Below are 12,628 nucleotides of genomic sequence, written 5' to 3' on the forward strand. Positions count from 1 at the left end.
ACATGAATTAAACAGCTCATCAAATACTAATTCAGTAGTTCCACTAATCCAGTTAGTCTCTGATTCTAATCGAATTGCTTGGGGCTCTGGCTTATGATCTCCTCACAACTCTAGTTGACACCATTTAAGAAGTGTTCAGCAGTTCACCTCGTCTGGAACTTACCATGATGCAGCCGTCAAACAGCAGCTGGCCTGCCTTTGCTCTTCAGCTGCCACAGCTCAAGCTTAAAAGGCTGAAAGTAATATTTGGGGCTGAAAAATGTGGTAGTGACTGATGCCACTAATAAGCTAGCTGAAAGTTTACCTGTGTCAGGTATGCTGTCCTGAGGTAACAGTTGTGTTGAAGAGGAGAGCAGGTATAAATTATGGAAAAAAAAAAAAAAGTCTTCATGACTTGTACGTTCTTTGATTAATATAAACTTCATGAAGGGGTTGTTCTTGAAATGAAGTGGTAAGTGGAAAACAAAACTTCACTTACTGTGTCAGTAAATAATTTTCTTATTTATTTAGTTTTTCTCATCTGATATTTTTGTATCAGAGTGTTGCTGTCTTAACTGTGAATATAACTTAGAACTGCTGCTCCTAAGTTTAGAGTTTATGGTTGTTACCAGAGTACACAGAGAAACCTAGGTATTTATTCACTTTCTCTTTTTATTGGTGGAATATATTAATCTTTAAATTTTTTGATCGTTTGTAGTTATAGGACACTAATGCTTGACACAAATTCTTTGCTTGAATAGAATCAGTGCCATCCATCATGATGTGGAGGCTGATATCAAAGACCAATTTTCTTTACTACTGGGTTTGAAAATAGTGACATTTTGTTTACCAGTGTTACATTGTACAGACCGTTTACCTTTACATACATCAGTGAATGCTCTCTCCTTTTTCATATTTAGTGGAACATTCTGATTGAACTTCAAATCATATGGGAGTTGTCTTTTTTTTTTTTCTTTTTAGATTGACTATTACCATTATACTGTGTGTAAAGAAAGTATCTTTTTTTCTGTCTGAATTAATCTCATTGTCGTTGTATTTGAATACCTCCCAAGTATTTAAAAATAGAGAGCTAGCATTAATCCTTGCAGCTTCTCAGAAAAAATAGCTGACATAGTTTCCCCTAGGTACAGCATTATCACAAAAACACTGGCCAGAAATATTGGCAAGACTGCATTCCTCTTCGGTCTTTTTGATTGAAACAATGTAAATGTTTCTGACTTCAAAATTGAGTTGTTTCTAATTATTCCTTGATCTTCCTTCATTATCATGGACTAACCTCTCTTTTTACTGTTTCTAGTCTCAGTAGCTTAAAAAAAATAAAAAAGGAGATAGTTTAGCTGTTTAAATATGTATAGTTGTAGGGTTTTTTAACAGAAGAATGCAGGATAAATGCTAAAGCATTGTATCTACATAGCTCAGCATTTGAAGTATACAGTTATTTCTTGGCATGTGCGTGAAAATATTGAGGTTTCTTTCAAAAAGAAAATTATATTTTGAGGCTGTGGAATGGCTTGCCAGATTGCTTGCTTGCCTGCTTGATTGTACTGCTCACAGTAATTTCACTTAAAGGTATAATCGTCCTTGAAAGGTATAATACAGTGCAGGCAAGTTGTGGCTGCTATCCCTTAGAAAAGCCATCACTTCCTAGCCACTACTCAGTACTGTTCTGCAAGTTAGCAGGAGGGAGAGTTTGAAGCTGCAGTCCATCCTTGTCTGACATTGAGGGTTGCTAACTAAATATCCTTTGGCTGCTGACACCCTGTGAACACATGATGACCATACCCTACAGAGGTGCGCCACCAACTAAATAGAATGCTTTTTGTCTAAGACTCAGTTAAAATTCGACTCTATATCTCTCTGTGTTTGGGTGGGTCATGGGGAAGAAGTAGGAACAAAGGAAACCCAACTAAGAAGTCTTTTACTTGTGTTTCAGAACTTTTGAACAGCACCCTGTGTGTGATGTGTGCCTGGGAGAACAGTTCATTATAATGACAATGTTGCTGTGCCTCAGATAAAAATACTTAAAAGTGAAATTAAAACCTTTAAGCTGATATTTGCACAGATTTTACTACACGAATGTAACTGACTCTCAATCGCCACTTGGCTGCTACGGTCTGTCTTATTGTTTTAAAATGCATTGCTAATTTACTCGTTGGGTCTGTACGCTCATTAGGCTAAGCCACTTCTTTGAATCATCTCATCAAAGTATTGTGTAGCTACTTTTATTTAGTTAGTTAGCACTGAGCCTACCAGAAGAATGGCTGATAGTATGCAGATTATACTGTAAAGCATCAATCATGTGTTTTAGACTGAAGTCAGCCTCTCAGTGATAGTGGGCCAAATTTGGTTTTTGTCAAATTAGAGGTCACCTGTCCCAGTATTATTTCAGAAGGGCTTAGAAAGTGTTACTTGTCAGATTACATCTGAATTACATATTAAATGTAGGCTTGAACCCTAACTGAATCCTAGAACTAGCAGAGGTCTTGAAGAGCTGGTATGATCAGTACTTGCTAGGGCGAGGTGGTTCACTTGTGTTGTACAAGTTGAAGGGAGCACAAGGCAAGTTACAGCTCAGGAACAATTAAAGGAAGAGCTGTCTCGGCCATTGGTTCTACTTTGCCCGAGCAGGGGAGCAAAACCAGGGAATATGCCACAGTTCAGTGGCTGCAATGTGTATTGAGCAGTCAGCAGTATCGTGGCAGATGACTGTGTTCAGTGTGCCAAAGCCAATGAATGAAACTTATACTCAGGTATGAACATGGCTCCAAAGGGGCAAGACACTGCTTGTTAGTTGATTGTTGGGGCAGCTGGTGGAGTAGGAGTTAAGACCTGGAAGCTCTTGCCTTTCTCTCATTCCATCTGCTCCTAGTTCCTGACCCCATGCAACCTTTGTGATATGCTGTATGCTAAATGCTGAATTGGTGCATGTGCTACAGGCTGCTGACCCTTGTTCTCAAGAATATGAGACACACAGAATTAGAAGGAAATGCTGACTTGGCTCTCTTTTCCTCACTTCAGTGTAGAGAAAACTTTTGACAGTATGAGTTATCATTTGTTTTGTTGTGAAAGATGACTTTCATAAAGTATATGAAGAAAGCATAAGAATTTGATGAGTTTGCACTGGAAAATAATTCTTTGTCTGAGGTACTTAAGGTTGAAAACAAAGCTTAGCATTTTACAGTGTGAAGCTTTTCTGTGAGATTTCACACTTATGCCTTTGGCTGGGCTAGAAACATCATGATAACCACATCACCCATGCTATTTTGGAAAAAAAATGGAAAGAGGTTATGCATTAAAAAAGAAAAAGGATAAACATACCAAAACCTCTTTTAATATTTGCTTAGAGGAGATATAGTTTTGCTTGGTTTTGGGGGGAAAGGAACACTGTTTTACTTTCTAAGCAGATTTGTCATTCTCTACTTATCATGGTATCACAGGAAAAAACACAGTGGTTGCTAGAGACCAATGGAGGAGTTTATTGGGTTTTGTAATTATTTGACACAAAGTGAAGTGATTATGCCCAGGCAAGAGGCCAAGGCTTCTCAAAATATAGCTGATTGTAGAACTACCAATGACTTCAACAGAAGCAGCATTTCTTAGAAAATTCCAGTACTGTGTTTTCATTGCAATGGCTTGGAGTCCCAGATTACCAGTTAATTGCTTTATATCACTATCATTAGATAGCTTTATCTTTACTTGGCAAAATTATATCCTGACTGTTTCCTTAGCATCTTTGTATAGATTGCACTTTCATTGAATATATTCCCCTTACGTACTTAGCAGTGTTGGGAGAGGTGTGCTCTGTGTACACTCTACCTCGTGATATCTGGGAAACAGAGGCTCTGCCTGAAACTTGACAGTGTCAGCATGCTACCCCGCAGCAACCTTTCATCAGCTGTGTGAGTTTAGCTTATTGCATAAACTTTCTGGAAAAAGGAATGATTGGCTGGTCTTCTACCTGTAAGTGTAGAGGCATGATTATCCTGAACAAGCAGATGGGACTGATTCTCTGCCAGGTATGCATCCAGGTGGAAATAAACTGATTGCAGCACCAGATTCTATTACAGTTCGTGCTTCTTTTTGTCCCAACAGCCTCCATCCTGGAACTTCCTCTGTGCGAATTCTTCACAGCATCAACTGTCTTGCTACTAAGTCACTAGTATTGATCTCTCTGGCAAAACAAAGATGAAACTTCAAGTATTAATGGTGTCTCATTCTGACATCAAAAATTACTCCTGGTGATTTAATTGGTATTGGGCCACTCCTTTCTATGTTTTCGAGAGTGAGTGGTCAGTTATAATCAATTCGTGCTCGCTAAAAACAACTAACCAGACAGGAAGATGAATGTTACCAGCTGTTGAAAAGTTTCCATATGGTCTTCATCTAGCGTGAATGACTGACTGGTGGGTTTTTAAGTGGAAAAGAGCCATAAATGGATGTTGAAAAAGTTATTTTTGATACCTGTATTTTAAAAATAAGTACAAGCTCTATTTTCTGTTAACAAGAACAACAGCCTCTTTCTTTTCTTCTTCAAGGAAAATACCAAGCCAGGATCTCTTCATGACGTTGTTTTCATCTGTTCTCTAGAGAACGTTTCTGTACTTCTTTTCCTCCCTTCCAGTACATCCTTTCACAAGGATCACACAGATGTGGCAGCAAATGTACTGAAATCACACTAGTATGGCTTGCAGATCTTCTTTTCCCTCATCTTAGCTCTGTTGGGATTGTCATACTCAAACTTCACCTCACTGTTCCTGTGCATTGCACTACTTAGTAGTTGTCTAACTGAACGCCACAAACACGCACACCATGGATTTGAATGATCCCCTGTTCCATGAACACCTTTGCTTGCCAAGGGAACAAGAGAAGAGCCCAGGAACAGAGATAATGTTCGGTGGCCACTCAGGGACTATGGCTTGGGCATAACAAGGAGAGATCCTGCTTGACGGTTGAGATGCACCTGAAGAGATCCTGATGCAGAGCAGGAAATACTATATCTGTTTTAAATATGGGGTGTTATGTTCAAGCTGAAGTCAAAGAGATATTTTTAAATCTGTTTAACAGAAGGATCTCAGCAAGGTTTGATAGGGATACTTTCCTTTTGTGCATAGACATCCAATTCAATGCAATTTTGTGCATCCAATTTCAAAGTTGTTTTCCATCTCAAAGGACAATGAAAGTAAAATATTTTTAAAAGTTCAGATCAAACAAAATGAAAGAAGTCCATTTTCTGAAATTTATACTCTGTGACAAAACCTAAAAATACAAAAATATTATAAAACATACTACAACGTAGCATGACTTTTAATTTGTTTTCTGCTTAGTTTTTGTGAAATATTACTGTCTTCAATTTGATAATTTGGCATTGAAAAATGTTCTGTTGGATAATTGCCCATAAGATGTGTTCTTAGCCCTGCTTCAGATCTTCAGTTAAGTCCAAAACGGCGAACTATCAGGCCTCACCATCTGCTCCATTACGTTCTATTTGTTCTGTGTAGCTGCCATTTTGGGTAGATGTTCATCCTTACAGGGTTCTCACAATCCTGTGACTCAAATGTTCTGTAAGACTTGAATTTAGCTTCCAATGTTTTGTGAAATTAATATAATTTTTGAAAGATTAATGGAATCAGCCTTTGAATATTTATCTGTATGCTTTCTTAATTGTTTCTTATTTAAAAATAGGAATTTGTCTTGCAGAAACCATTTTACAATTGTTTGCATGATTCACACGTCTCGTTCTGTTCATTCAGTATCACATTCCAGTACCATCGTTCTCTCTCTGATAAGTGATGCAGGTAATTTGTGTGTGTGTGTGTGTCAACAGACATATAAAGATGACATGTCTACATATATTCTATTATCAGTTGTAGAGAACTTACTATACAAAATCAGAGACATCAAAGATTTAACGACTGAACTGCCTATGGGAGGTTTTATGGAAGAGAGTATTTTCTATTCTAATATTTTTCTTCTCCTAGGGAGGTAAAAGTTCACTTTTACTAAGTCTGACATAATGGCTTTACCACTGTCAGAATAATCTCAATGAATTTCTTGATTTGTAAATCAGACTTCGAATCCAGAAGACAATACAGCTTTTAAAATCTATCTTTTGGGGTTTATTTTATGACCAGCATATCTGGTCAGCCACTGTCCAAGACAATTACAGAGAAATGATTGTCTTTGTGCACTTCTCATTGTTATTCACCAGCAGGATAGTCATCAGAGGGTCACATTAAAGTTCATTCAATCAAAGCTGTGGCAGTAGCAATAGTCCGCCTCAGGTCAGTTCCATCTCTTGAGATTTGTAGGGCACTACCTGAAGTTATTTGCGTAATTTTATGTAGCATTAGTGCCTTGATACTTCGTAGCAAAGATTCCAAAGGCAACAAATCTGTATCTAGTGTTCTACCCCAATGACAATGCAATTATCTTTCCCCTTACTATGTTATTGTAACTATTTGTATGTATCCTCTGGTATTTTCTAAGTTCGTTTTCACTCACCTGTAATCTATATATGATGTGTGTTGTTATCTCTATGTTAGTGGCTGTAATCAGTTTTTGTATTTCTATGTTCATGTGCTTAATTGTTTATGTACTTGTAATCGTCATGGGAACCTCTGCCTTTTACTTTTGAGGTAATCTTTAAAAGTGCTCCCTTGTGCTGCAATAGGTGTTTAAGTTGGGATGGGATAAATCACAGTCAAGAAGTATCTGCTTTTCTTCGTGGAGACTAAAGGGACCCTGAGTAACCCATGTCTATATCTAAATTGGTCAGTTTGGATGAATCCCAACTATGTCTTGAGTTTTTTATCTATACGTATGTATAGATGTGCTTACATAAATATATGCATGTATACGTGCAAATATATATGTGCACACACCGATAGATGAGTATACGTATATTAAGCCCAAACCAGTTCTGTTACTTCCAATACCAAAATAGTATTCATTTCTATGAAAACTATTCATATGATGTACACTCCTGGATATTCTGAAGAAGAGGTACCTAAGATGTACTTTTTCAGCCTTGAGGGGGAACAAAAAGCATGAAAACTCACAGCCATGAAGGATGTTCTGATTAGGAATACATGAAGTATGTATATTGATAATTATTCCTCTCAAAGCCAAATTTCTAAACTTAAGCTGATGTGTTGGTATCAAACATTAGCTACAAATGATGAGATGATAATCTAGATTTCATTTCTGGGATATTTCTGTTTTGGTGATTCTAAAGAGATTGTGAAACATTCTCATTTCTCAGAAGAGGTGATATTTAAAATACTAGAAATGGAAAAGTATTTAACACAAACTGGTTCAAAAATCATGATTTTATGTATTTTAATAGAAATTATTAAAAAGATAGAAATGTGAGGTACCACTTCCTGCAGGAAAAACTGAGAAAATAAATAGGAAAGTAAAATAATAAATTAAAAAAGCAAAAGCAATGAAAAAATATTGTTTACCATTGAAGAAGAGGATTGACTTTGTAAATCAAAAGACAAAACCAGAGTTTTCAAAAATGGGGAAAAGACATTTCAGCTTGATTTCAGAAAGTTTTAAGCAGGGAGAATTCAACCAATGTTCTCCAAAATAGCCAAGACAAGTAAAAATGGAGGAGAAAAAAAATACTAGATAAAACTCTTGAAGACGGCAGATGTGATTAGGTGGTAACAGGATTCTTTTAGAAGACAGAATGAAGTTCTTACTGTGTTGTGCAACACACTGAAGAGCTTTATCAAGATGTTCTGAAGTCAAAGAACTTAGTAATGACAACACACAGAATGAGAGACTTAGATTTAGACCATGTGTAATTTGACATTTTTAATTTTGAGATGGAACACACTGAGGAAACACTCCCTTGTGTGGTTTAGTGATGCACCCAAAGTAGTGTTTGAAAACTTTGAGTAGTTGCTGCTGTTTGTTCCAAACAATGCAAGTAACTCACATAGATGATAAAATTTAAAGTCAAGAAATTAGTCTATTTTGAAAGGTGGATTTTCCCCAATTCTTCCTGCAGATAAGAAAAGAAGAGAATCTAACTGCATCTTTTGATCGAAGTGTTTTGATATGGTATCATAGTTTTAAAACACTTAGAAAAGATCTGGACTTTGAGTGAGATCTTGCCTGTATTAAAATCTTTTTTTTTTCCCCAGTTGATTTCGGTGTGGTGCTCCATACCCAGGAGTAAGAGGATTTTTCCTTTCTTTTCTCCCTTTTCTCTCTTAAGCAAAGCTTACAAATTGCAGAACTCCTGAAAGCAAAGCAGTTCTGTTCACGCATCTAGCTTAAACAAACAGTCTCCTACCTGCTGCAAGAATTGTGGTTCTTAACTCCTTCTTTACCCAACTATCTGAATTTTTTTTTAAGAACTGTCTGTTTGGCCTATATTCATTTAACAGCCACAAACACAGTAAGTAGCCAACCGAAACTGCAATGGAATTTTAGCTAATTATTCCCATTCACATTTGACATGAGCAGAGTTTGGAAAGAAAATTAATTTAGTTTAGCCAGTGGTAAATTTAGCTGTGAAACATGTAGATTCATGCTGTACTTCATTATCTGGTAGATTTTTCAGCATCATGTAGGGGACATATATTTCAAATCCCCCTTAGGGAGAAGCAGTATGATAAGAGTTGTCAGGTAAGTTTTAGATCTCTACTCAAAATTAATACAATTTTGAAATAATTCAAAGAGGGTTCTTTGGAATTTTTTTAAGGTGTTTTTCTGAGAGAAATATCTAATTCCATAGAAGCTCTCATTCTGTAATTTTAAACTGTTAATAATATATCTGTTGATAATTTTGTAATGCTACTTAGATTTTGGGACTTGCAGTCTTTTTATAAATTTTGGGCATTGTATGTGTTCATTTAGCTGTCTGAGAAGATAAAGAGTGGGACTAAATGTGGGGTTTTTTCTTCAGATCATAAAGGAGATGATCTGTGACTTTGTCTCCCCTGCTTTCCACATCTGTTCTCAAAGCAATACTTCGGTGAACTTTTTCAGGACAAGGTGTAAAATTTCAATTTGTCCTCAATTTCTAAGAGTGGTAAAAATGGGAATATACATGAAAACTCAAAGCCTTTCTTCTTATCCTTACTTTGAACATTTAAAATGGTAAGAATTAATGGATTGTGTTTGCAGAGTGTTCTGTTTGGTTCTTTATCACCATCACCACAGTTGCTGCCTTATACCTGTTTTGAAAGCTCTCAGTGCGTTTGCAAGTCTCTGGCTTAGAAAAATGCTTCTCCAGCAGTGACTGTGTGCTTCTTTTGCTCATTCTAGCATCTCTCTTTTGATTAGCCAATGTCTTATCCAGTGTTTGCATGCTTTATTGAAATGATTTTTGGTTTTGCATGCAGAAATGAGAGAGATTTGTTGTGGTTTTGCTAAAATAAAATAATTTGGAGTGGTTCATCTTGAGGGCGCTCACATGGCACGTGCAAGACAACCAGGGACTCAGGCCCAGCCAGCATGGGTTCATGAAGGGCAGGTCCTGCTTAACCAACCTGATCTCCTTCTATGACCGGGTGACCCGCCTAGTTGATGAGGGGAAGGCTGTGGATATCATCTACCTGGACATTAGTAAAGCCTTAGACACCATCTCCCACAGCATTCTCCTAAGAAAGCTGGTGGCTCATGGCCCAGACAGGTGCACACTAAGCTGAGTTAAAAACTGGCTGGATGGCCGAGCCCAGAGAGTGGTGGTGAACGGAGCTCAATCCAGCTGGTGGCTGGTCACAAGCGGTGTCCCCCAGGGCTCAGTATTTGGGCCAGTCTTGTTTAATGTCTTTATCGATGATCTGGATGACGGGATCGAGTGCTCCTTCAGGCCAAAGCTATGAGGCTCAACAAGGCCAAGTGCCAGGTCCTGCACTTGAGTCACAACCACCCCATGCAGCGCTACAGGCTGGGGGATGAGTGGCTGGAAAGCTGCCTGGTGGAAAAGGACTTGAGGGTGTTGGTTGACAGCCAGCTCAACATGAGCCAGCAGTGTGCCCAGGTGGCCAAGAAGGCCAACAGCATCCTGGCTTGTATCAGCAATAGTGTGGCCAGCAGGAGCAGGGCGGTGATCGTGCCCCTGTACTTGGCACTGGTGAGGCCACACCTCGAATGCTGCGTGCGGTTTTGGGCCCCTCACTACAAGAAAGACATTGAGGTGCTGGAGCGTGTCCAGAGAAGGGCAACGAAGCTGGTGAAGGGTCTGGAGAACAGGTCTTATGAGGAGTGGCTGAGAGAGCTGGGGTTGTTTAGTCTGGAGAAGAGGAGGCTGAGGGGAGACCCTATCACTCTCTACAACTACCTGAAACAAGGTTGTAGTGAGATGGGGGTCAGTCTCTTCTCCCAAGCAACAAGTGATAGGAGAAGAGGAAATGGCCTCAAGTTGTGCCAGGGGAAGTTTAGGTTGGACATTAGGAAAAATTTCTTTACTGAAAGAGCGGTTAGACATTGGAACGGGCTGCCCAGGGAGGTGGTGGAGTCACCATCCCTGCAGGTGTTCGAAAAGCATGTAGATATGGCACGTCAGGACAGTTAAGTGGGCGTGGTGGTGTTGGGTCGGTGGTTGGACTCAATGATCTCAGAGGTCTATTCCAACCTAATGATTCTATGAATGATTCTATGATTCTAATTTGTAAGGTTATCGTTTTTCCTGTATCATATTTCTTTGAGTGGAAACGTAAGAGAACTTGGTGGTATTTGAGTGGTGGAAACATAAATATCTCTTAGTTTTCATTATACGGTTGTTACTGTAACATGTAAGATTTCTGAAAGCTGATGATAATCTAATATTTTTATTGTAATTTTTGTTTTTAAAGGGCACTACGAGGAGGTGTACGATAACCAGCTTAACTTGGCCTACTGTTTCAATGATCCTGAGGACAAATGGTTAAGTAATTACTTTTATGAGCAATGCTTTAACACTGCTCAACTAATAAAAATTGATGGTGGGAAAAGAGAGGCACAAGCACATGCAAATATGGGCCTCATCAATGAGGAACAAGGTAAGTCACTGAGATCATAAATCTACATTGTGTCAGCATTGAGATAGTCATGTTTGGCAATTTGTGTTTCATCACAGGGCACAGTATTTCAATGTAAAATTGGTTTGCCACCGTAATTTAGAAGAAGTTTTGAAACTATTGCAATTTTAATTTTTGCAGTAGTGAATAGGAAGATAAAGAAGTTTATAACTATTCGCAGACTTGTTTTCTCTGACATTCCAACTACAGTTGAAAGTATGCCATCAGATGAAAAACAAAACACAAGTTTAAAGGAAGCATTTCTTTAGCACAAAGGTTTTTTGGGTTTGACCTTATTTCCTTTTGCTTGTTCTTGACAAGAGACTGGTAATGCTGCCTCAGGCCACAGGTGTTTGAGTAGGATGGCATCTGTAGTTACACAAACTGAGTTGATTTAAAAGGTATGAACATGTGATTCAGTTTAATCCTGCCTCAAATTTACACTTGGATAAAACAGCCTATCTTTTTGTGTTCTTTTTAAAAACTACCTTCTGTTTCTCTTGACTGAAAGTGACACCATTTGTTTGTACGTGGCTGCCTCATTGGTGTTTGCTTCAGATTTATACTTTACCACAAGCTCCATTTCTCCATTCACACATCTGTACCCTCAAACTGTGTGTCTCTGAAATTAGAAAAGATGTTAATGGACGTAACTAGAATCATAGAACAGTGTAGGCTGGAGGGGACCTTGAAAGATCATCTGACCCAAGCTTTCATGGGAAAGGGAGCTTAGATGAGATTATTTTAGCACCCTGTCCAATTCCATCTTGGAAACCTCCAGTGATGGGCACTCTGCCATATCCCTGGGGAGGCTCTTCCAGTGAATACCTGTTCTCACTGTAAAAAAATATTACTTTCTTATATCAAAATGAACCTTGTTTCTATACTTAAAAACATACGTTGCCTTTCATGGCAGAGGGCTTTGTGTGTATAGGAGTCTACGTATAAAAAAGGTGTTTTCCTATGTTTGTATAAAATTCTTTCACGTTATCTGGAGATAAGCAATGAGTGAGCATCAAGTAACTGAATAAAACCTATCTTCCAGCTCTGTTTCCTAAGTGTACTGGATGCCTAACCATTGCTTAAAATATATATGATTGTATAGGCATTACATTTTTGTATTTAATTTTAACTTTGTGGGTTGAAACCATTCCAACTTTGAGCTCAGCTTGTGGTTCTCAAATAGAATGGCTTTTCTCAGAAATAAGAAGATTCACAGAAATTGAAATGTTTTGTGGAAATAGTCTAATTCCAGTAAATGTCTGACAGAATGGGTGTGTTTTGAAAGACAGCCTAGTTTCCCAGCAAAAACCTGGACGTAAAACTTGCAGCTCTTTTGTTTTTTTCTAATTGAAAGGCTATTGTCCTGGTTTTTCCCCATGTTCTCTTAAAGCTGAAACATTACTCCTTTTTTAATATTTCCTCATATTTTCTAGATTTCTGGTCACTCTCGCTGTTTTCCTCTGGGCTGTTGCCATATCTCTCTTGCCTGCAACACCCAAAGTTCGATTCAGTTTTAAAATTTGAGATCATACCAATGGTCAATAAAATGGAAGCATTATTTTTCTTACAAGTTATATTTTTATTTGCATTTTCAGGTATGATATCTA

General features: G+C 38.1%; 1 protein-coding gene across 1 annotated transcript in view; it reads left to right on the forward strand.

Moving 5' to 3' along the window:
- TTC29 (tetratricopeptide repeat domain 29) overlaps positions 1–12,628 on the forward strand; it is an 85,557-nt gene that overhangs the window by 20,294 nt on the left and 52,635 nt on the right. Inside the window, exon 4 of the mRNA XM_086464785.1 lies at positions 10,815–11,000. Coding sequence (XP_086320911.1) covers positions 10,815–11,000 — 186 coding nt within the window. The remainder of the gene's footprint in view (positions 1–10,814; positions 11,001–12,628) is intronic.

Source organism: Leptosomus discolor, chromosome 4 (genome assembly GCF_034619465.1).
Source record: "Leptosomus discolor isolate bLepDis1 chromosome 4, bLepDis1.hap2, whole genome shotgun sequence".
Classification (NCBI taxonomy): Eukaryota; Metazoa; Chordata; class Aves; order Leptosomiformes; family Leptosomidae; genus Leptosomus; species Leptosomus discolor.